The sequence below is a fragment of the Podarcis bocagei genome (genome assembly GCF_964188305.1).
Source record: "Podarcis bocagei genome assembly, chromosome: 14".
Lineage (NCBI taxonomy): Eukaryota > Metazoa > Chordata > Lepidosauria > Squamata > Lacertidae > Podarcis > Podarcis bocagei.
In genome coordinates, this window is record NC_138139.1 from 32,084,598 (window position 1) to 32,109,289 (window position 24,692).

A 24,692-nucleotide genomic window follows, 5' to 3' on the forward strand; every position below is an offset into this window, starting at 1 on the left:
TAGAGTGGGGAAACAAAATTGTCAAATTCACTAGCTAGTAGGAACAGAAGTACCTGCAGGTAGGTGGGCTAGTAAACTTTGAAGTTGCTTGTCTCTGATCACGCGCTGGGGCTGCAAGGTAGGTTAACTATCAAAGAGACGTTACACTCCTTTTGCTAAGATGCTCCAAGCTGGTCAATAACTCATGCTGGCCTAAAATAATGGTCCATTTTTATTGTCAAGGAAGAAATAATCCAAATCTATATCACAATCTTAAAAACAGTAGAAAATGTCAGTAAAAACACAACAGTGGGCTCTCCCTGTTTTTGTTTTAAACCATTGGGGGCTTGGTGCCGTTATGACATGATGCTGTGAATGGATGGCCTTGCGGTACCTGATGCGAGGGATGGGAATCTTTGAGACATAAAAATCGTACCTGGTTACATGAGGGGAAAACTGGTCTTTATCATTGGCGGTGGGCACAAATGAAAGAGCTTAGCAGATACATTTAAATGCCAGAAGAGAGGGGTCTTCCGCCCGTCACCCCCAATCCTTGGCTCTGGCACTGCTGTTGGCAAAGGTGCATTGTGGGTGCTCACACCTGGATCATCGATCTAATCCCACTTCACCCAAACGCTGCTGTCTTGAGGCTGCAGTGCCCTACTTGTTCCATCAGAAACGGTGCCGCTGTGATGTGGTCTTGCAAGCTTTATCTCCAAACAGCCCTGCTTGGGACAGGGCCTGCTGCGTCAGGGGTGGCAGTGCTGAGGTACGTGGGTTGTGAAGCTCGCTCACGGCTGGCGCGCACAGTGGGAGGGGCGTTGGAGTGCAAGGAAGCAGGACGACATGTGAGCCGGAGGATTATTTGGTAGTCTGCCGTCCACAAGCAGGCAGTGGCACCCACTAGCATGTCCAAACCTGCGGCAGGAAGGAAAGTCAGTAGGGCCTGCGCAAGAGAGGGCCAATCTGCTGCAAGGTGAGGTTCAGACAATACTTGCCCCACAAGGTGAGAGACCCCACAGGGATTCAAACCAGCAGATCTACCAGTGAGGTCCACACAACTTGTGACCCATCCACCTCATGTCTGCACACCAGCCACATCTGCCCCTGATGTATGCATGACAACTGCAAGAGTTTTTGCACTGCCAAGTAGGCAGAAGGTTGACCTATCACTAGCTTATGAGAATAAACCATTCCGGGACTCTGCAACAACTCATGGAAGGCTGCTGTCTGGGAATGTGCGGATTCCACAAAGTTGCCAACTCAAGAGAAATCTGCTTCAGAAATCTTGCCCTTAAATAGTCTTCCCCCAACCCGGGGGCCTCCAGATGTTTTGGCTACAATTCTTGTGAGCCCCAGTCAGCACAGCGGTGATGGGAGTTGTAGTCCCAAGCATCTGGGGGGCACCAGGTTGACAAAGGCTGCCTTAAAGGAACACATCATATGGATAACTGCTTGGAGCGAGGGCCCTACGAGGTTACAGAGGGAGAGGGACAGCCAGGACTTGGGCCCTTAGCAAAATTCACACACACACCCCGTAATAATCAGAGATACAACCTAACTAAGCAAATAACAAATCAGATGATCCGGTTGGGCTAGTGCTGAGAAATGAGCAAAAGAGCACAAACTGCTTGGGGACTGGGTGGTCCAGGCAGTCTACCCCAACTCATGGGGCATGGGGAAGAGGCATGCTAGACCAGCCTCTTCTAATCTAGTCTCTTCCAGATGTTTTAGGGCAGAACTCCTCTCAGCCACAGGCCAGCACAGACAGGCTGTGCTAGACTATCAGAACTCCAAAGAGACAGGATTCAGCAGTACACTGTTGCTGCAGCAAGCTCTTTACCCTGCAAACCACAGCAAACAGATAGGCACCCAGAATAGCTTGATCCAAGTTTCCCCCCTGCTCAATCAGATAAGAAACAGAAAAAGCCCTCTCACTCTGGCCAATAACTTTCTACATTTGCCTATGCTAGAAGGAAGGTGCTCTGCAACAGACCACTGGCTCACATTCATGGACCCACACCACCTTTTCTGCCACATGCCTATCTGCAGTATAAGGAACTCTGGTGTGAAGGCGCTGGTGGGTTCACGGAGTAGCAGTGCTCCAACAGCTAAACCTGCTCAACAACCTGCCTGCCTACTGGGGCGTGATGCTGTTCCCTCCTGCTCAACGCTGCGCACACCCCTGAACACATCGGCGACCTACCTTAACCGTGCTGTCAACAGCACCAGAAAACAGGCGACCCCGAGAGACAGCCAGTGCTGTGACGCTGCCCTGGTGGCGTAGCAGAGTCTGAGTGCAGATCATGTTATCCATGCTCCATACCTGGGCAAAGAACACAAGCTATTATCAAGAATGAAGTGCTTCAAAAATGCCCCGGGCTAGCACCATCAGGCTCTGTCCCAACCCGCTCCCTCCTATCAGTATCAAGGATTTTTGAAGCACACTTAAATTCAGGCCATGAGAATCAAAACAGACTGCTGTACTCTGCAAGCACATTTGCAGGGTACGGACATAAGAAGAGCCTGCTGGATCAGGCCTGTGGCCCATCTAGTCTCACAGTGGCCAACCAGATACCTGTGGTAAACCCACAAGCAGGATTCAAGCACAAGAGCCCTCTCCCCTATTCCGAAGCATTGCTGCCTCCAATTGTGGAGGCAGAGCATAGCCATCCTGGCTAAGAGCCTTATACGCCATGAATTTGTCTACCGCTCTTTTCAAGCCATCTAGGTTTGTGGCCATCACTGCCTCCTCTGGGAACAAGTGCCATAGTTTACCTATGTGCTGTGAGAAGGAGTTATCTCTCTGTTGTGACCCTGCTGAAAGGGCTGGGATTTCCCTATTGCCAATCATACCATGGAGACATGGTGCTTGGACACCAATAGCCATACTGCCTCTCCCACTCTTCCACCCCTGAATGGCAGTTTTGAAAAATGCTGGTTTAACCTGATCAACCCACTCCCCTCACTATTCAAATGTTACCAATAATAATAATAATAATAATAGCCAGGCTCCATTTCCTCCCCAAAGCACAACCCTCTGCCCCAGCTAGCAGCACCTCACATACCCGCAATGACCGGTCATAGGAAGCGCTGAAGACTTTGGTTTGGTCTGGCGTGGAGATGACCGCCAGGGCATACACGGTGCCCACGTGCCCCGTCAGGGTACGGACCTGCTCTTTGGACTCAATGTCCCACACCTGGAATCGGGAGGAAGCAAGGACCTAGGATTACCTTCCAAACCTGCATGGACACAGCAAAGCTCTCCTGGTGCCAGAGCTTTCGTTCTGCCAGTGTTGGCTTGCCAAGCACCACAAAGGGATGGATGAGGCCATAGTGTGTGGGGGGGGGGTCCAACCACCCACCTGTGTGGAATGCAAAACCCCAGCACCTTTGCACCCCTGACTCCAAGCCTCCGCCACCCTTACGTGAATGAGATTCTCATAGGTGCCGCAGACAATGTGGTGGTTGGTGACAGCAATAGAGTAGACGCTCCCACCCGACGTCTGCAGGACATGTACACACTCCAAGTTCCGAATGTCCCAGATCTAGGGCAGAAAAAGATGGGAGGGAAGATTGATGTGCCTGGGCTGAAAAGAAAAATGGCAGCAGACAATGATGCGCATATTGGGGGGGATGGGATGGGTGGGTGTGGAATCTGGGAGCGCACATACCTTGATCGTTTGGTAAGAGCCACTGTAGAGGTGATTCTGGGATGCCACCAGCGCACGGACCCAGTGGTTAAGGCCCGTCAGCTCCTTCTTCAGCTTCAGCTCAGTGCCCACGATGTCCCAGACCTGGAGACCAGAAGGACAGGCAGAATCGTACCTTTGAGCAGAAGGTCTCTGCTCATCTGCCCACCCTCCCAGCACATCTCCATAGATCAGTATATGGACAGGCTACAGCATAGCATCTCACAAGCCAACCACACAGCAAATAGCTCTAAAAAAGGTAAAGGTACCCCTGCCCGTACGGGTCAGTCGTGTCCGACTCTAGGGTTGGGCGCCCATCTCACTTAAGAGGCCGGGGGCCAGCGCTGTCCGGAGACACTTCTGGGTCACGTGGCCAGCGTGACGAAGCTGCTCTGGCGAGCCAGCACCAGCGCAGCACACAGAAACGCCGTTTACCTTCCCACTATAAAGCGGTACCTAATTATCTACTTGCACTTAAGGATGCTTTTGAACTGCTAGGTGGGCAGGAGCTGGGACCGAAAGATGGGAGCTCACCCCGCCGCGGGGATTCGAACCGCCGACCATGCGATCGGCAAGTCCTAGGCACTGAGGTTTTACCCACAGCGCCACCCGCGTCCCACAAGTAGCTCTAGTTACACTGCAAATAGTGCTCTCTCTCGTGTGTGTGTGTGTGTGTGTGTGTGTGTGTGAGAGAGAGAGAGAGAGAGAGAGAGAGAGAGAGAGAGAGAGAAAGAGCAAGAAGTGAGGGACTGAGAGTTCACAGAATGGCCTTGGGTCACCATCCCTCAGTCTATCCTACTTACCTACTTCACAGGGTTTCTGTGGGGATAAAGGGTGGTGGGAGAGAACCATGCACATCTCTCTTAGCTCCTTAGCAGAAGTGTGGGATACACAATCGTACCTTGGAAGTTGAACGGAATCCATTCCGGAAGTCCTTCCGACTTCCAAAACATTCGGAAACCAAAGCGCAGCTTCTGATTGGCTGCAGGAAGCTCCTACAGCCAATTGGAAGCTGCGGAAGCCTTGTCGGACATTAGGGTTCCAAAAGAAGTTTGAAAACTGGAATACTCACTTCTGGTTTTCGATCATTCGGGAGCCGAAATATTTGGCAACTAAGCCGTTTGAGATCCAAGGTACGACTGTAAATGTATTATAATACCTAAGAAGTGGGAATCTCTCTGTTGCTCAACCACAGGTTTTGTGAGTGGTAAAGTCGAATGGGGCGAGGGAAATTAGTACAGCCTGCTAGATGAGGGAATGGGGTAACTGGAGGAGGAATCAGCAACAGTGAAGAGAGATTTTTTTAAATAAAAAGTCAGAATTGAGAAGTGGAGGATGAGGGTTGAGGAAAGGTGGCCTGGAAGCCAGGAGGGGGGAGAGAAGAAGGGATGGTCTGGGGGCCTTCTTTGGCTGGAGGACCCAATCCTAAATGGTACCTTGATGGCTTTTAGGGAGCCACTGAAAAGCATATTGTGTGACGAGACCAGCGTGCAGACAGGGTTGTCATGGGCCCGGATAGTGTTAACTTTCTGCAAGGTTTGAATATCCCAGACCTGCAAAGATTACAAAAAGGCAGGGCATGTAAAATTGTTCCTGGCCATGCCCTCCACAGCACAGAGAGGAAGAGCTTTTCCCACAGGCTCACCCTCAATAAAGCAAGAGCCAGGCCCTTCCCAGACTTGGATACTTACAATGATGGTGCAGTCAGCAGAGCCACTGTACAGCTTATTCCTGGGCAAAAGAGAAACAGAGACCTTCAGGGCGTGCCAAGACAACCGTCCGAAGAAGAGAAAGCACAGCTGGTTTGGCTTGGGTGCTTGTGATGAGCACTTCCAAGCAATCAGGCAGAGGAGGTTTGCTTAAGGGAGACAGAGAGCTGTTTGTTATCTTCAGGCTGCTAGTGATGTGACTGGTGTAGGCAAGTGTGGGTAGGTAAGTCTGTAAAATCTTGTGGACGGCTAACTTTGATGATGTTATTGGCAAGCCTATGTTAAGAGGCATGGGATTCCCCTCAAGCACAGAATAAAATGCCCAATGCAAATGATCAGCTGGAAATTTTATCGTCCAGAGAAGCTTAACTTTCATACTAAAAAATAAGCACCTTTCTAGCACTCATGGCTGTGAAAAGATGCAGGTAAGTGGTTGCTGAAGCCTCAGAAGTGAGAGAGGGAGATCAGGGTTTGGAGCTGCTTATGAACACGCCCGCCCCCAATAGGAAAACCAGAATTATGGAAAGTAACAAAAAATGTGCAATGCGTCTCTATTGGCACAATTCATACAGAATTCAATCTTTCTTGGAGAATTTTAAACTACACAGCCTTGAATAAAGGGAGATGGATTTGCCTGAAGCAAATCTCCAGGGTTACCACTAGAAGCTCAGTTTGCCCAACCAAATAACTGGAGCAGCAGCAAATGCCATGTTACGAGAGCACTTGTAAAACCTCTGCAATCAGGAAAATATTGGGTTTGAGAACGACTCCTATTTGGATTCAGCACACAAGCAGCCACAGAAAAGAAAGGGTGGCCGCTCTGACTCACCCCTGGATGCAGAGAGCCAGGACTATCCCATCGTGGCCTTCCAAGGTTTTTTGGCACTTGTATGTGGTACAGGTATCCCACACCTAACAGGAAACAGAAGGGGGGAGTCATGTGACTGGGCTCCAGAGCAACCAGGAACCAGGGCAGGAAGTCAGCCGATATGCCACAGCTGGGAAGGCAGGAAGCAGGTTGCCAGTCATCTGAGCACCTGCTTTCCCGACTTCCAGGCCAAGATAAGCCAGTCCAGGAAAGTCAGTGAATAGGCAGGTTTTCCTAGGGAGCCAGAAACAGAGAAATGCAATCCCTAGCAGTTCTCACTGTGACAGATATTTGGCAGGGAGCAGAGAGCCCAAGGGCAGGGCAGAAGAAATGGGTGGTTTTGTTGTCATGCCCTTCCCTGGTTCACACTCAGAAGGCTGTGCAAGTGCACTTCCACTGAGAAGTAATTCCAGAAGGAGAGGATTATAGCACATAGCTGCTCTGAGAAGTGCTCAACCCTCCCTTCCAAGTCCTTGCTTGGATCTAAACATGTACCCCGTGGGTAGGCAAACTAAGGCCCGGGGGCCAGATCTGGTCCAATTGCCTTCTAAATCCGGCCCACAGGTGGTCTGGGAATCAGTGTGTTTTTACATGAGTAGAATGTGTCCTTTTATTTAAAATGCATCTCTGGGTTATTTGTGGGGCATAGGAATTTGTTCTTTTCTTCAAAATATAGTCCGACCCCCCACAAGGTCCGAGGGGCAGTGGACCGGCCCCCTGCTGAAAATGTTTACTGACCCCTGGTGTACCCTGTTAAAATGACATGGGTGACTAGAGACCTACAGTATCCTTTCCCCTCCTAAGAGCCAGGACTCCACACTTGGAAGTCAGGCAAACTTTCCATTTTTAGTAGTTTATGACAAATATGAAGCGGAAACTGAGAAAATGAGGCTGATTAAAGTCATGTAGTTTTCAATGAATTTTAGTTCCCCACCCCAACCCCTCTTTTTCTCAGCTCTTTTAATAGAAACAAGTGTTTTATGTCTGCTTGGCACTGTGGACGACTGGAGGAGGAGTAATAATTTTCAGAATACATAATAATTTTCATCTGTTTACTTTACAGAGATACCTCGGTTTATGAACTTAATCTGTTCCGGAAGTCCATTCTTAAACTGAAACCGTTCTTAAACCGAGGCATGCTTTCCCTAATGAGGCCTCCAGCTGCCGGTGCCCTTCCACCATTCAGATTCCATTCTTAGACAGAGGTAAAGTTTGCAAACCGGGACACTACTTCCGGTTTTGCGGAGTTTGTAAACCGAATAGTTCGTAAACAGGGCTGTTCTTAAACTGAGGTACCACTGTAATATTAATGGTTACTTCAGTTTTCAGTCTTTTGCCTGCTCCTCATAAACAAAGGGGGTGCTCAGTTCCTTAGTTCTATAGCTTGTTGCAAACGACCACTTGAGGAATAGCAACATGAAAACTTTTTTTAAAAAAAACAACAACCCACTGAGACTGCCTGAACCTTGCAGACTGGAGGTTCCTTGTGGCTTCAGTGCAGGCTCAGAAACAAGCAGCTCTTACCTTAATCGTCTTGTCTGAAGAGCCGCTGAAGAGCAAGTCCCCTATGGAGTAGACGCACAGGCACCAGACAGGGCCCTGGTGACCAACAAAAGTGCCTTTGCACTTGAAGATCTGCTGGGGGTCGTATGCTGCAGAGGGAGAGGAAGAAGGCAATACCAACAGCATGAGAGCAGGACCCCTGCCAAGGATCAATGTCCTCTTAGGAAGCACTGACTTACACACCTGAAGCTAGTTACACTGCCACTGCTTTCTATACGCAGAACCCCCTGAACTGCTTTTTGGGGAGGGTGCTGAGAAGCTATTCCTACATAAGAACAGGGCTGCAGGATCAGACCATGGTGGGTCTATCCCGCCCAGCAGCCCTCTTATAACAATGACTGTTGCACTATCAACATACAACTATTGCTTCAGTGGAAACCAAATATTGTGTCTCCTTTGGTCTTCTTTAAACCTAGTGTATGGTTGCATATGGACAACCAGTGTTTGTTCAAACTGCTCCACCGTAAGCCTGAGGTTTTGCTCCATTTCTTAAGCCTCCCTGGAAAACTTTTGTAAATTGGAAGCCTGGCATAATCTTACTAGATTACTTACCATAATCTAAGATGGTCCAATTAGACCTACTAATATGTCCTTGCATTTGCAACCTACCCTTGCCCTCATTCAATGGGAGGCGGTTCTCAGGGCATCTGCACAGTTTGGAATCAAGCAAGCAAGCAAACCAACCAACCAACGAAAAACCTCAAAATCCAGAAACAAAGAAATTCTGCCAGTGCTTGGGGAGAGAAAGAACAGGGTACTCACAGCCCAAGATTCCCATGTTCAGCCGGGCATTGATGTGGGACAGCTCATCCTAAAACAGCAAGTTAAGGCAGGTTAGGGCCAGAGCAGCCATAATCACATGAGAGAGGAAATGTATGGGAAGCCATCTCTCTCACGGGGTGAGGCCATCCAATGGTAAGATAGCAAGATGATACATTTGAGGTTGACAAACTTTAGCTGGCCTTACGGACCATCAAAAATTTGTCATTGCTAGGACTCACATTCCCCCAAGGGGTACAGGGTTCTTCCAAACTTCATCCTATGTCTCAAACAGAGCAGGGGAGGGTGTTGTTGGAGTTGGGGAGGGAGCCAGAAAATAAACCCGTGCAACTAACAATCAACCTGAAGGGAAGGGAACAGGATCTTGTTTTGTCTCAGTGCACCAGAGGTGCTCAAAGCTCAAAGCCCAAGATGCAGACACAAGCTGCATCAGCTGGAGGAATGTCACTTTGCTCTGCCTTCAACAGCCACTCTGAGAACCCCAGGGGGGCAGAGGCAAGCCCATAGAGCTCCCCACCTCCCTCTTCAGACCCAGACGGGAGGCAGAACTGCATGGGGTTGCTCTGCCTCTGTGCCAAAGGGGCGCTCTGAGCTTGGAGACCCTGCATTACAAGCAGCAATGCTCACGTTCAGCATGGAAGCGTCTCTCCGGAACTCCATCAGGTCCTCACTCAGCTTGCTCTGGTTCTCGTCCAGGACATCTAAAGAGTGACAAAATTGGGAGAAAAGAGCTTGTAATTTCTAAAAGCAAATTCAGGTGTAAGTGTATTAAATTTTTGCTTGATATTTCCAACTGTATAGGCCACCCCAACCCCATAATCCCAGTCCCTTTAAGTCCTACTGGTCATAAATATTATACTGAACCAGGTGCCTATGGGAAGCCCTCAAGCAGGACCTGAGCGCAAGGGGACTCATCCCTCCTGCAGCTTCCAGCAACTAGCATTCGGAAGCATAATGCCTCTGGTCATGGAGCCAGATCACAGGCATTGTGGCTAGTAGCCATTGGTAGTCTTCTCCTCCATGAATTTACATAATCCTATTTTAAAGCCACCACTGCCTCCAATAGGAGCGAGTTCCATAGTTTTAACTATGTGCTGCGTGAAGAACTTTTTTTTCTATCCTGAAGCATCCAACATTTGGGTTAATTGGATGCCAACAAATTCTAGTGTTATGAGAAAGAAAAACTTTCCTCTATCTACTTTCTCCATATCGTGCATAATTTTACAAACATCCGTCATGTCTTACTTGCCTTTTCTCTAAACTGAAAAGTCCCAAACACCTTTTTGAGGTGACAATCCTCTTAAAAAGAGAGCCCTAATCTTCAGGGCTGCCTAGTGGCATTCTTGGTCATTTGAAGATTTGGCTCATGCCCTCCCAAAGCTTCTCTCAACTCCCTCCACCACATCAGATGGGGAACCTACCAAACTTCAGCTCCAGGTTTTTCTCCAGCTGGTCGATCTTCTCTGAGAGCTTGCCCAGCATGGAGCGCAGAAAAGCAATCTCCTGATCCTTCTGTGCCATGGCCACCTGCATCTCGTGGAAGCGATCGTCTGTCTGCTGGAGGAACTCCTTCAGGCCCTCAAACTTGCACATTTCCAAGTGGGTCTCGTATGTGTCTTGGTTTCCTATAAATGTACACCTAGGAGCAGGGATGGAGGGACTTCTTTCAGCCTGAGGGCTGCATTTCCCCTGCCGAAAGCAACCATTGGGAGGTGGCAGGTCACATGCTGGTGGTGAGCAGAGCCAAAAGCAACAAGTGAGCAGAACAAAAGTGAATGGGCTACTTACTACCTTTATATGTAGGCTCCATTCCAACCATGCAAAAGTCAGAGGTTTCTTCAATGACTCACACACACCTCTCCATCCAAACAAGCAAGAGGCATTAACACAATTCAAAGACGCATTCCTGGCAGGCAAAGGCACTTGAGGAGGGTGAAGAGAGAGCATTGATGGGCACTGCCTGGAGGGGGGGTACCAATTACCAGCTAGAGAAAGGCCCCCAGGGTTGCATTCAGCTGCTAGGCCCGAGGTTCCTGACCTCTGATCTAAAGGAAAGGAGTAGTTATAGTGGCCTTCACCACCCTAGTGGTCCTCTAGATGTTTTGGACTGCATCCCGGATGGGACCGATGAGAGTTGAGGGCCAAAACATCTGCAGGGCACCAGGCTGGGGAAGGATGGAGTTGAGCATTATGGGGGCTCAGCAATGCATTATGGGGAAGAGCTTGAGGATTGATCTTCGGCATTAGCATTGTTGTCGTTGTCGTTGTCGTCGTCATCATTCATGAGTCATTTTACAAAGGAACAGCCCCAAAGCGGCTTATATAATTACATTTTGTAAGAATCAAAATCAAAACCACCACTTTCAAAACTTGGAAAGTGATTGTCCAAATAGCATACTTAACAAAACAACCTTCCCACTTACCCAAAAGATCATCATCACAACAACAAACAACAACAAGAAGAGAATAAATGGTGTTCCAAGCAGGTCCCTGTTTAAATCTTCAGGATTCTGCCCCTCTGCTTACCCATATTTGGAATGGGGGCACTTGATGTGCTCACACTCCTTGAGGTGCGCTTCCAGGTTCATCTTGAGAAGTGGCGGGCAGCTGGGGTTGTTGGGGCAGCGAACCGGCCTGTAATCACAGCTGCTTTCATGGTCCCTGGATGAAGAAGATGGCACATTATTAGCAAACAAGCGGGAGGAAAACAATCATCTGTCCCTGAGCTACTCTCATGAGGGAAAGGGGGAAGGAATATGGGACACGTTCCAGCCACTGCACCAGGGGCAACTTCCTCATGTAGCCCTTTTTTAAGATAGGCTAGAACATGGCAGTGTGTGTGGATCTTGTCATTTGGAAAGATCAGGGAAGGTTCTGAAATTTAGTAACTTTTCGTTTATCTGAAAGAGAGCATATGGGTAAACTAAGCCTAACCCCCCAAAAGCTGACTCTGTCTTAGCTGTCCCAGATAGTGTAGCAAAATAATGCTGGGGGTGATGGGAGTTGTAACAGAAAGCTGCCTTATACAGAGTCAAAACATTGGGTTCATCTAGCTCAGTATTGTCTACACTGACTGGCAGCAGCTCTCCAGGATTTCAGGCAGTAGGCTCTCCCAACCCTACCTGGAGATGCCGGGGATTGAACTTGGGACCTTCTGCTTGCAAGGCAGACACTCTACCACTGAGCTATGGCCATTCCAAATCCAAAACATCTGGAAGGCACCAGGTTGACGAAGGTTGCTCTGTTCCTTACCAACTGAGATGCCTGCAAAACAGCACCCCCTAGCAGTGCAGCAAGGTAATGGGCCCTTTCAAGCTCTCCCATGACACTGTTCATCCTCTAGTTCAGAGGCAACCGATGCAGCATCCTGCAGATGTTTTGGACCACAACTCCCACCAGTTTCAGCCACTATGGCTAATGGTCAGGGATGACGGGAGTTGTCATACAACTTCTCCAGGGCACTGCATTGGCTACCCCTGCTCTAGTATAACAGGCTATGAAGCAGCCTTCCCCAGCCTTTCGGGGTCAGGTTTACAGCTGGAGATCTAAGAAGCTGTGGTGTAGACACCACAAAATACCCACTTCACAGTAGAAGAACTGATGGTGTTCACGTGGTCACCGACCATAAAAATGAAGGCATAAGCCCTACAACCCCCCTTAACATATGGGGAACAAGTTAGAAAGCAGAGGTTTTCCTTGGGGAAAAAGTTTCCACATGGACTTACTTTCTGGCACTCAGTTTAATGGTGAAGGGGCACCCGTGAGGGTCCACCTCGAAGGCAGGAGGCTTGCCACTTGCAGCGGGCCGGCAGCCGTACTTGCAGTGAATGAAGAGCTCCCCAATTTGCTCAGCAACAGCAATGTTGTTGACCACCACAGTCAGTTTGGCATTGTCCACCGGGCACTTCTCTGCAGGAAAACACACAGACGCCCCAACAACGCCATGTAAGGATCGGTCAGTTCAGACACCACACTGAGTGTCACCAACCTTTCTTGGGGGGCAGGACAGGATGGAGAACATGAAACCCTGTTGCACAAGCAAGCTGGGATTCACCAGATGTCACATTATTGGACAAGAAGTAGTTACGAAGATATGCTTAATTAAAGTACAGTGGTACCTCGGGTTAAGTACTTAATTCGTTCCGGAGGTCCGTACTTAACCTGAAACTGTTCTTAACCTGAAGCACCACTTTAGCTAATGGGGCCTCCTGCTACTGCTGTGCCGCCGGAGCACAATTTCTGTTCTCATTCTGAAGCAAAGTTCTTAACCTGAAGCACTATTTCTGGGTAAGCGGTGTCTGTAACCTGAAGCGCATGTAACCTGAAGCGTATGTAACCCGAGGTACCACTGTAACTGACACAGGTCAAGCATTAAGCAAAGCAAACCCTGAGCCTGTGCAGTTGCATCTGTGCATATCTATCACGTGACTCTGATCTCTCACTTTCCTCTTTTGTCAAAACTGTGGCTGTAAGCTCCTTGGGGTAGGGACCTGCTTTTTCCCTAATCTGCAACAAGTGCCATGTTCACTGATGGAGCTAAACAAAACCATCTTAAAACAAGGGTGAGTGACTGCCATTTGCTCCTATTGAGGAAGGGTACAACACTGCACATGGGGAAATGGTTGCTAAGCAGGAGAAACCTGCCCAGCCCGGCAGCAGTAAGGCGCATGCACACCCACCATGAAGATGGGCATTTTGGTAATGGAGAATGCAATGACAATAATAATTGTTATAACAATGGCAGCAGAGTTCATCTCCTTTCAGTGGATTAGTTACACATTTCAGTGTTGTTCAGAGCAGCCCTGATTACTTGCTGGATTTTGAGTTGTTCAGCGGGAGGGAGGCCGAGCTGTTTTGCATTGGGGATTTCTGCAGCTCATTTAAAAAAAAAAAAAATTACAAATCACAAGCGGTTGCAGAGACCAGTGGTCTGTTTTCTTTAAGTAGATTCACAAACAGCCACTACAAAGCTCTCAGCTAGGCAAGAGAGAGGAGAGTTGATCAGAGATGCAGAACTGCAACTACACAGGCAGACTGCTTGTGCCTTGCAATTTTTCAGTATGCAGTCAAACCTCGGAATTCGAACGGCTCCATTGCTGAACGTTTCAGTTCCTGAATGCCAAAAAATCTGGAAGTAAGTGTTCCAGTTTTCGAACGTTCCTTAGAACTCAAACGTCCGACGTGGCTTCCGCTTGAGTGCAAGAAGCTCTTGCAACCAATCGGAAGCCATGCCTCGGAAGTCGAACGTTTTGGAAGTCGAACGGTCTTCCGGAATGGATTACGTTCGAGTTCCGAGGTTTGACTATATAAGAGCTGGTTGATTCTGCTTATTTACGGAAATATTTATAACCAACACTTTCATTAAGGATATCAAGTAACAAACAAAATGCAATAAAATCAACCTATAAATATTCATTAAAATATAATTAACAACATCAATAGAGCATCAGCAAATAATGGTTGGTTATGCATCTTTGACAGGGGTTTTCTTCTTCCATAAACCCTTTTAAAAAAGGCAAAAAAAAAGCATATGACTGACTGGAGCCTAGTGGCCCAGCACCAGCTCCGGGGCTCTGATGAAATCAAGAAGCTACTTTTCAATGAGAGCTAACAGGACAATCTATCAGCAAAGCAGGACCAGACCATTTGCATTTTAGGGGAGGCACAGAATTCTCAGAGGGGTGAAGAGAGCTGCAGACATACAAGCACAAGTTGCATTTCTCAGAAGAAAGCAAAAGAGGAAGAAACACACATCTGTCCCGCCCCTGCTGAAAAGACAGTTGAGAATGTTGCAAAATAATGTCTTTGAGCACTTACCAGAGGTTAAGGCACATCTTCTGCAAAATGTGTGCTGTGAAGAAAGAGAGTGCATGACCATTAAGAATCACTTTTCCAGATCAGCCAAAATCTCTATCTAGTCCCAAGAGCACAGGAAGTTGCCTTAAGATCTGAGTCAGACCTTTGGGTCCGCCTAGCTCAGAATTGTCTATACATACTGGCAGTGGCGCTCCAGGATTGCAGGCAGGATTTTCAAAATATGGATATTCCACAAAGCTAGAAAGGTGGGTAATGCTTGAGTCATCTTCCTTGAGGTAACAAGGTTCTGCTGACAGACACTTGATCCCCAATCCCTCAATTGCCAGCTATCAGCCCACCTTTCTTTTTTTTTAAAAAAAGCTATATACTTGCTATCTGCCTGTAACACAACACAGGGTTGTTGTTGTTTTAAAAAGGTTCAACCAAGAAACTGAGCCTTAATAGTGTCATTTAGTGGCCCAGTCCTGTGGAACTTTCTACCAATAAAGATCCAGAAGGCACCTTCTGTGCCAGCTGAAACCTTTTCTACTTCTGCAAAGGCTATGCAGGCAATTAAGAATATATCCTTCCACAACGGCTGATGCCAGTTTTTAACTTTTAAAATGGTTTTATATTATGGTTTTTTCTATTTTCATTGTGCAAACCACTTTTCAAAGTGGAAACCACTTTCATATTTTTTAATGATGCAGCAGTATACAAATATTTTTTATAAACAAATAAATTGGAAAGAAAAAAGCTGGCGAGACTAAATATGCAAAAACTCAACATAATTGTACAACGTGAAATATGTGTAAAGCAACAAAGCTACAACATGCTAGTGTTTTTAAAATGATTTTCATCACTCGTGAGACAATAACATTCCAGGCTGGAAAAGGTGACAATTTTCCTCTTCCTCTCCATCGCTATAAATCTGTTCTCTTAAGAGAAGTCATTATTTATCGGTGGGGGGAGGAAGAAAAGGATTCCTAGCATTTGTAGCTTTAAAAAAAAAGTATTCTTCTTCTGTGCAGCTGAAACTGCAGCCTGGTTCCTGTCCTTACCCCACAGGTCGTGATTACTGGATCTTTAAATACACTGCAACACAGCTGGCAGCAGAGCTTCACTGAGGGCTGCTCAGCAAACACCAGCGGCTCCTGAACAAGGAGAACAACCAGAAAACAAAGGTAAACAAGGGAAGCTTTCACCCTTTTTGTTCAGATTCAGCAACCTTCCGTAGTACAAGTGGTGAGGTTGCAGAGTGCAAGAGCCAAGAACAATTAGCAAGCAGAAAACTAAATCCAAGCTCAGGCTTTGCAAAGGGTTTAAATCAGTGCTTCCCAAACCTTTTCAGGCCATGAGCCCCTTGACTGCATAAACTCATCCACAGTGCCCCCTACTCTACCCTATTAAAAGCATTTTTCAGAACAGCGGTTTGCACAGCCCATTAAAGACAGAAACACAATAAAATTCAAAACTGTAACAATTAATTGCACATTTATTCAAAATCCCATCAGGACTATTTAGCTTATATAATTCAACAAAATTAACTTGCTCCAGTAATACCAGCTTTCCAATACCAGCATTTATACCTCTAGAACCGCCCCCTGCAGCCCTTAGTGCCCCCTAGTTAATCCCATTAGCACTCCCACCCCCAAAGGGGTGGTATCACCCCCTTTGGGAACCACTAGTTTAAATCAACCTGAAAATAGGACTAAAGGTTTACATTTGCACATCTAAACAAACCTTTGCTGCTTGTGACTACAGCCAACAAGAGATAAACGGGTTAAAATGCAATTAAGATATTACAAAGGTCCCGGATCTGGTTTGTGCATTTTTGTGTGTGAATAATTTTTACAACATGGTCACAATTCTGAACTCTATACAGGTCCAAAGTCCGGATCTTAGGAAAACTCTTCCTGCAGCAAGGCTGTGGTAGAGATTTGCATTTCGTAGGTTGAGCTGGAAGCAGGCTAACCAACCTTGCTTCAGTTACCAATCACCTGATAAATGTACACAGCACTGCTATTTATCTTCCTTGGCCACCAATTACTTGGGTCATGGCTGCCACATTACACGCCTTTCCTCTATTTGGCAGTTTATAAAAGCCCGTGGGCTTTTTCCTCTGCATCTTTTTATGGAAAACTCTCACCACCACCACCAACAACAACAACCCCCAAATACCTACTGGCTCTTCCTCTTCCTCATGGAGAGAGAAAGTTGAGCGCAGGGACATGTTGGACTCTGAATGCAACGAGCGGATGGAGATGGCAGAGTCAGACCGGCGTGGAGTGCTGATTGGTGGCTGCAGAGAGAGAGAGAAAAAGGACAGCAATTTAGAGTCACATGTGACAAAACACAGAGCAGGGCTCTGCCATGCTTAGCAGTTGGTCTGGGGTTTGGGCACTGTGGGAGATCCCAGAAAACTATTGCTTACACACATAAGCAAGGGCTGTGTGTTCTTTGGACTAAATTCATATCAACATTCTATGCCAATCAAAGCTGGATTCTGCAACCTTTCTAAGTTATGGAAATTAAGCAAGCCTGCATCTCTCTTGTTTTTGCATTCTATTCTGCATTTTTTACTATGCAGCAAATTTATTCTGCTTCCATTGTTCACAGGGAAGGTCAGCATCTTCTAGACACTGCAAATATTTTCTGCCTCCTCAGATTTCACCAGGTATTGCAGAAGATTTTCAAGCAATCATAAAGGGCTCAGCAACTGCCTTTTTCAAAGGTCTCATCTCTACTCCAAAACCAAGATTTGCAGGAAGCTGAATTTTTGTGGCTTTTCTGCAAAATCCACATATCTTGTGCTGAACTGAAACTGAGCTTCCATTTCAAAGGGTGGTTCCTCTGATTCTGGTAGTAAAAGATGGTCTGCAGAATGCCAATTAATGCTCTAAGCGAACAGAAGGAACCCTACAGCACCATTTTTGTAACAACTACAAGTTGTTCACATTTTAGGAGCAACAATAAAAACCCTGCAGCTACTTAAAATTTAGTGATATCTGGGTGAATTTGGGCCTCAGCAATGAGGCAAAGGCAGGAGGAGACAGAACAGATTTTATTTAGTCTGCAGAGCTGTTTCTTTTAAATACCTCACCTGAAAATACATATACACACTCCTGCCCTCTGTAAATCATCTCATTTTCATTTTATGCAAGCTAAATGACTTGCAGAAAACCTGCTTCTTTCAAAAGAAATGTTAAGCTGCAAACTCAAGCTAGACAAACCTCAGACAAGTGTGAAACAGCTCCTGGAAAGTGCCTACTTCTGTCTCAATATTTGATGTTTCTGTGTATCGGCTCACCTTCCTGGCATGGAACTTCTGGGTGCTTGGCTGGGCTTCCTTCCAGAAGCGCCAGTTCCCGGCTAGGATCCTTTACCCAAAGGGTAACATGCTTCTCTCATGGGTGCTGCTGTTCCTAAGAGCACTTGTTAGGCTGCCTCTTTCACTTCTGCCAAATTTCTTTGCGTAGATGGTTGGAGACTTCCTCCTATTCAATTCAGTCCGGGTTCTGCTTTGTGGCTTTCCTGTTTGGCGGGAGAGCCAGCTGGGCAGAAAGCCCACCAATCGCCAGGCTCGTCCTGGCTGCAAGCTTTCTGGGACTGGCTCAGGAAGGGATGTTCTGCCAGTGGAACCACACGCCCCTCAGATTTCTAACACAGCATTCCTCAAAGCAGCACCAGAAAGGATCTCTTGAGTAGGAGGGCTGGGTGGGTTGCTTTGGGGTTTTCAGAAGACACTTTCATTTGAACTGATTTGGCAGTTAAATGGCAATGGTTAAAAGCCAAGGAGCCAAGTGTGACTACAGAAAATCCAAATAGAATAAACACAGGTAGCTGCTTTATAGCGAGTTGAATCAACTGGTCCATCTAGTCAGTGTTGCCTACACTGATTGGCAGTCTTTCCTAGCCCTATCTAGAGATGCCATCGGGGATTGATCCTACCACCTTCTGCATGCAAAGCAGGTGTTCTACCGCTGAGCCATGGGTCTTCCCCAGAAATCAAACCATTGTGGTCTTGCTGACCTAGTGTTGTTTACACAGACTGGCAGCAGTTCTCCAGAGTTTCAGGCAGGGGGGAAATTCCCAGCCCTACCTAGAAATGATGGAAATTGAACCTGGGACCTTCTGCATGCAAGCAGACATTCTGTCACCAAGTTAGAAACCTTCCCTAATACTTCTCAGACTAGGCAACCAGCAGGTTGTATTATACAAGCCTCAAAAGGAAATCCAGCCCATGAGTAAGACGGATATCACAAGTCAGGGCACAGCTCTTATGACTGTTTCATCAACAAACACATATTACTTAGCAGTAATGCTCTGGTAACCTTCAGGTTATTCTACTGAAGATTGGGAATATGCAGTTCAGAAAAATGCCTGAAATCTGCTAACTGGAACCAGTCATTACTCTTTTTAAAAAAATGTTTATGCTTTTCAGGTTTATACATTTCACTAAATTTACAATCATTTTAACATTTCAAAACCTGACTTCCTTCCCCCTCTTTCTGCAGTTGCTTAAATTTATTTTTTAATATCTTCTGCATATCCAAATTAACTTAATTTGCTCACTTATTCATCTGCTTTAAATATATACTCTTATAAAGCTGCAGGTTATTACAATAATACATTTTTTTCCATTACTCTATTTTTATTTACAGGCATACGTATAAGTCACCATCACATAAAAACAACAACCATAAAATACAGAACACTTGACCAACACTGAATTGATTTAGATTCTCCCAAAGCGCCTGGTGAAACAAATATTTTTCAGGAGGCCTTTGGAGGAAATGCTGCCCACGCTTTGGAAACTGCTCCGGGCTCCTGTTCCATTGTTAGGCCCAATTCAAAGTGATAGCCTTGATCTTTAAATCCCTCCATGGCTTGAGACCAGGGTACCAAAAGACTTGCCTGTCTCCGGTTATGTGCCTGCCTGTATTTAGGAGACCATCTCCAGAGGCCAGTCTCTGGGTTTGCCTGCTGTCTGAAGCCTTTCCCAGCCTGGCACCCCCAGATGTTTTGGGTACTGCTTCCATCATTCCTGACCACTGGTCATGCTGGCTGGGGCTGATGGGAGTTAAAATCTAAAACATATGGAGGGCAGCTGGCCAGGGAAGGCTGATCTGAAGTATGGTGGGTGGCTGCAAGAGAAAGGGTCTTTTCAGGGGTGATGCCTCGGCTTTGTAACGCTCTCCCCAGACACCCTCTCCAGTTTCTTTACATCATGCAGCCAAGACTTTGTCATTTTCCTGGGCATTTAGCTTTTGTTGATCCATCTATTACTTTTATGCTGCTTTAAGAAAATTGCTATTAGTTTATTTTTATTAGTTGTTATTATATATGTTAATATTTGACCATAAAACCACCCTGATTGATGGATGTGGAATACACTAATTTAAACAAAATGAAACAGATTTATACACTGAAATTCATACTACCAGGTAGCATAAAAGGGCTACCTCTTCCCATACTAACCCTGCCCAAACCTCGAGATCTTTCCATGAGAGCCTTCTCACGAGGTCAAGTGGGTGCCCACAAAGGGGTGGGCTTTCTCATACAGGGCACCCTGATTATGGAACTCACTTACTCACGGGGACCCACCTAAGATACACCATGTTAACTTTCAGGCTGTTGGGGAAGATGTTTTCAATGGTTTGTGCTTTTAACACTTGAAAGAAGCTGTATTTTAAGCTCTGCTTCTCTCTCTATGGTTTTAAGGGCTATTTAAGTGTGTTACTTGTTTATTGATTTTAATTCAGCCAGTGCATAGTATATTGTTGTGTTTGGTGTGTGTTTTTAAGTGCAGCATAAATAGCCTTGGGACAAATATTATGAAGGGTGGAATATAAATGCCTTAAAATAAGTATAGCAAGCCAGTAGCCATCACAATAGTTATTGCAGATGGAAAATGAGACAGTCACAGCCACAGCACTTGGCTGATGATTACCAAGCGATCTTGCTGGGCTGATGAAAGATTTGAAGCAGGGATGCTCGGCCCACAGTGCCTCTATGATACAGTGGTTCAATATGTAGAGCACTGATGGGAATTATTGTTTAATGTAAAGGATTTCAAACCCCATGCTTCTTCAACAGAAACCAGAGTGACATACAATGCCCAAAATCAGATTAGGTCCTGTCTACATCAAAATAAAAATGGAAACGGCTACACAAATCTGCAAAGCAAATATCCATATAAATGAGAGGTTGGGGTGGAAGCAGCAGGAAAGGGCACAACAGAAGAAGAAAAGCCAGCTGTCAGCACAATGGTAAGAAGCAACACCTTAAACTTGGCCCAGAAATGAAGAGATAACCAGTGCTGATGGAACACTAAGGTAAAGTATTCAAACCACCACACCCCAGATAACAGCAGCTTTTCACACCAATTGACATTTCCAGACAAAGGGCAGCTTCATGTTTCAGCAATCCAATCTGGAGGGATGCTAGGCCTACAGCTTGATTTTTTGGGGGGTGCGGGGCTTGTGGCTTCTACTGTTACTGCAGCATTGTGACCGGGCAAGCCTAAGTGCGCACTCTATGTGTGTACACACATGAGAATACTTAACACATTGCTCTGCACTACACAACCAATGTCTGGCTGAAGCCATCTACTCTCATTTATTCTTCCAGCAGCCCTGTGAAGTAGGCTAGGCTGAGACCATAGTCCGAAGCCTGTCAGCAGACATGTATTTGTTGGAAAACTACAGGTAAGAAACCATAACAGCACAGGCGAGGTCTGCACCCTGACAGCTGCAAATACATTCCCTACGATGGAAGCCTCCTGCTCAAGGTCCATGGAAGCAGACAGACATGAACACAGTTGGGAGGTCTGTGGGTGGCACAGTCCAATGGATCACAGTGTCGGGCTTATGTACCTACATTCCATTTCACACAGCACAGAATTGATGTGCAGAGGAGCACCTTCTAGTGGTGTTGAAGTGAAGGGAACAAAAGCAGGCAACCAGAAACTGGGACTTGAAAACATAAGTATGCTCCCGGGTAGACACTTGTCTGATAATATGAGAAACATAATCAATATTTTAGAAAAATTACAAGTGAATATTAATACCAAGGCAGTTTTGATATTTGTGGATGCGGAGAAAGCTTTTGACAACATTTCTTGGAGTTTTATGAAGAAGAACCTACAGGGGATGGGGGTAGGTCAAGGTTTTGGAAATGGTATAAGTGCAATTTACTCAGAACAAAAGGCTAAATTGTTAATAACGTGGTGACGGAGGAATTTAAGATAGAAAAAGGGACACAACAAGGTTGCCCAATCTCCCCATTGCTTTTTATTTCGGTCCTGGAGGTCCTGTTGAATATGATTAGAAGGGACCAATTGGTTAAAGCTATACAAGTCGGAGCTAAACAGTACAAATTGAGAGCATTTGCAGACGACTTAGTATTGACAGTACAGGAGCCAGAATCTAGTACTAAAAGTGTTTTGGAACTGATTCAAGAATTTGGTCAGGTTGCAGGATTTAAACTGAATAAGTTAAAAACAAAGGTTTTAGAGAAAAATTTAACAGCGATTGAGAAAGAGAGGTTTCAGAATGAGACAGGTTTAACAGTGGTTAAGAAAGTGAAATACCTGGGGATTAACATGACAGCTAAAAATGGGAATCTATTTAAAGACAATTATGAAAAATGCTGGACTGAAGTGAAAAAAGATTTAGAAATTTGGTCAAATTTGAAGCTTTCACTGCTAGGCCGCATTGCTGTGATAAAAATGAATGTACTGCCTAGAATGTTGTTTTTGTTTCAAACATTGCAAATTTTGGATAAAATGGATTGTTTCAAGAAGTGGCAGAGAGATATCTCTAGATTTGTCTGTCAGGGCAAGCAGCCTAGAATAAAATTTAAAATACTAACGGACACAAAGCAAAGGGGTGGATTTGCCCTGCCAGACCTTAAATCAGCAGCTTTTTGCTGGCTGAAAGAATGGCTGCTTCTTGAAAACACAGACATTTTGGATTTAGAAGGTTTTAATAATGTATTTGGATGGCATGCATATTTGTGGTATGATAAGGTCAAAGCACATAAAGCATTTAAAAATCATATTGTCAGGGAAGCATTGTTTAATGTCTGGATAAGATATAAGGACCTACTTGAAAATAAAACCCCAAGGTGGTTGTCACCGATGGAAGCGAAGGCTCAGAAAAAGCTCAATATGGAGGCCAAATGGCCAAAATATTGGGAAATTTTGGAACAAGAGGGAGACAAATTGAAACTGCAGAGTTTTGAAAAACTAAAAAATAAAGTGTGAGATTGGCTTCATTACTATCAGATAATGGAGGCATATAATTTGGATAAGAAAATTGGCTTCCAGGTGGAAAAATCAAAATTGGAAACAGAACTGTTAGATTCCAAAACCAAGATTTTGTCAAAGATTTATAACTTGCTGTTGAAATGGAATACTCAGGATGAAACGGTGAAATCTGCTATGATTAAATGGGCACAAGATGTTGGACATAACATAATGATGGCTGACTGGGAACAGTTATGGACCACAGGTATGAGGTTTACGGCATGTAATGCCTTAAGAGAGAATATTATGAAAATGATTTACAGGTGGTACATGACACCAGTCAAGCTTGCAAAAATCTATCATTTGCCCGATAATAAATGTTGGAAATGTAAAGAAACTGAAGGTACATTCTTTCACCTTTGGTGGACGTGCCCAAGGATTAAGGCTTTCTGGGAGATGATTTATAATGAAATGAAAAGGGTATTTAAATATACCTTTCTGAAGAAACCAGAGGCCTTTCTCCTGGGCATGGTTGGCCAATTGGTGTTAAAGAAGGATAGAACTTTCTTTATGTATGCCACAACAGCAGCAAGAATACTTCTTGCAAAGTATTGGAAGACACAAGATTTCCCCACTCTGGAAGAATGGCAGATGAAGATGATGGACTATATGGAACTGGCGGAAATGACTGGCAGAATCCGAGACCAGGGAGAAGAGTCGGTGGAAGAAGATTGGAAGAAATTTAAAGACTATCTACAGAAATACTGTAAAATTAATGAATGTTAGAATGATGTTGGATTGAAGTGGTTTTTAGCAGCAATGTTATAAAGGAATATGTAAAAATGGATTGTTAACAGGTGATAATCTAAAGTTATAATATATTAAGATAAAAGACTAAGATAAAACCAAAGAGGGAAAGGATTTGCTGAATTAACTAATTTGAACTGGAATACAAAAAAGGGAGGTGTGAGGAGGTCGGGGAAACAAGCAAATTGATTTGTTTTTAACTATTTTTACTTTGTACTTTCATTTTTTTTTCTTTTAGTTTTTTTCTCTTATTTTTGTAATATGCTGAAACTTGAATAAATATCTTTTTTAAAAAAATGAAAAATGAAAACATAACTATGGGAACTGCAGAGTCCATGATAGCAGCTTGGCAAAGCCACCTCCCACAGCACTAACCCCATTCCTCTCCCAGCTGCAAGTGACCCTTCATGCCAAAGAACGTACCATGCCATCGTCTTCGTCGCGAGGGGAATAGGTGAGTGTGCTGGAAGAGGAGGGTGTCCGGCGATGCTGTTTGAATGTACTACTCCCGTCCGCTAAAAGAAGAACCAGGACAGGCATCTGAGACATTCTGCAAATTCTATACACCAGATCAGATGTCTCTAGAAGAGCCTTCACCAACCTGCTGCCTTCCACCCCAGCTGAAGTGGCAAAGGCTGCTCTATAATCTACCCATAGATCAATTTCCCAATGAAGCAGCTCTTGGGGAAAAATAGCACTCCCCCAACCACACACATAAAAGAAAAAGAGAACAAAAAGGAACAAGAGCTTCCAATTCCCCTCCATAGGCTTTTAACTCTGCAAACTCAAAAACAGTTGAAGATGAATGCTCCTACTCTTAGCGGCTGTTGGCATTACAGCCACACATGGTATGTGTATTTATTAAGCACTCCCAACTGGTGCTCTCAATTGGCTCCGCCTATGAAAGGTTTCTTTAGCTTGCTACAACTGCGATCGGCACACACAGCGACGTAGCTAGCTGCTTGGGCGCCTGGGGCAGCACAAATGCTCTGCACCCGGGGGCGGGGCAAGCCAGGGCAAAGCATGCTGCATGGAACCTCCATGGAGTCTGCAAGCCCCACGTTGCTGTTTTGGGCAGAATGGAGCCTGCAGGTGCCCGAGCTACTGTGTCACTCCCAAGGAGAGATGTGTGGCTTGGGCACACTGCAGGCCAGGCCCCACGGTCACCCCCCTCAGTTATGACACCAGGGGCATTCCGCACCCACCTTCCTACACCACCAGGCACACAATGTTGTGGTGTTTGCCTA

At 45.7% G+C, this 24,692-nt stretch overlaps 1 protein-coding gene across 6 annotated transcripts in view; it reads right to left on the reverse strand.

Moving 5' to 3' along the window:
* Positions 1–193: 193 nt before the first annotated feature.
* The window catches only part of TRAF7 (TNF receptor associated factor 7), a 37,609-nt gene continuing 13,110 nt past the window's right edge, over positions 194–24,692 (reverse strand). For 5 of the 6 annotated variants that reach the window (XM_081170878.1, XM_081170883.1, XM_081170879.1 and 2 more), the window contains 18 exons: positions 23,869–23,960; positions 16,573–16,689; positions 15,449–15,541; positions 14,409–14,442; positions 12,317–12,500; positions 11,118–11,252; positions 10,013–10,230; positions 9,219–9,292; positions 8,574–8,622; positions 7,773–7,900; positions 6,210–6,292; positions 5,363–5,402; positions 5,108–5,224; positions 3,654–3,776; positions 3,408–3,527; positions 3,048–3,179; positions 2,186–2,305; positions 194–897 (listed from right to left, as the gene is read on the reverse strand). In XM_081170878.1, coding sequence (XP_081027004.1) covers positions 883–897; positions 2,186–2,305; positions 3,048–3,179; positions 3,408–3,527; positions 3,654–3,776; positions 5,108–5,224; positions 5,363–5,402; positions 6,210–6,292; positions 7,773–7,900; positions 8,574–8,622; positions 9,219–9,292; positions 10,013–10,230; positions 11,118–11,252; positions 12,317–12,500; positions 14,409–14,442; positions 15,449–15,541; positions 16,573–16,689; positions 23,869–23,960 — 1,874 coding nt within the window. In that variant the 3' untranslated portion in view covers positions 194–882. Of the gene's footprint in view, positions 898–2,185; positions 2,306–3,047; positions 3,180–3,407; positions 3,528–3,653; positions 3,777–5,107; positions 5,225–5,362; positions 5,403–6,209; positions 6,293–7,772; positions 7,901–8,573; positions 8,623–9,218; positions 9,293–10,012; positions 10,231–11,117; positions 11,253–12,316; positions 12,501–14,408; positions 14,443–15,448; positions 15,542–16,572; positions 16,690–17,697; positions 17,866–23,868; positions 23,961–24,692 lie in introns of those variants that run through there. The other variant, XM_081170882.1, reaches the window with a different exon arrangement.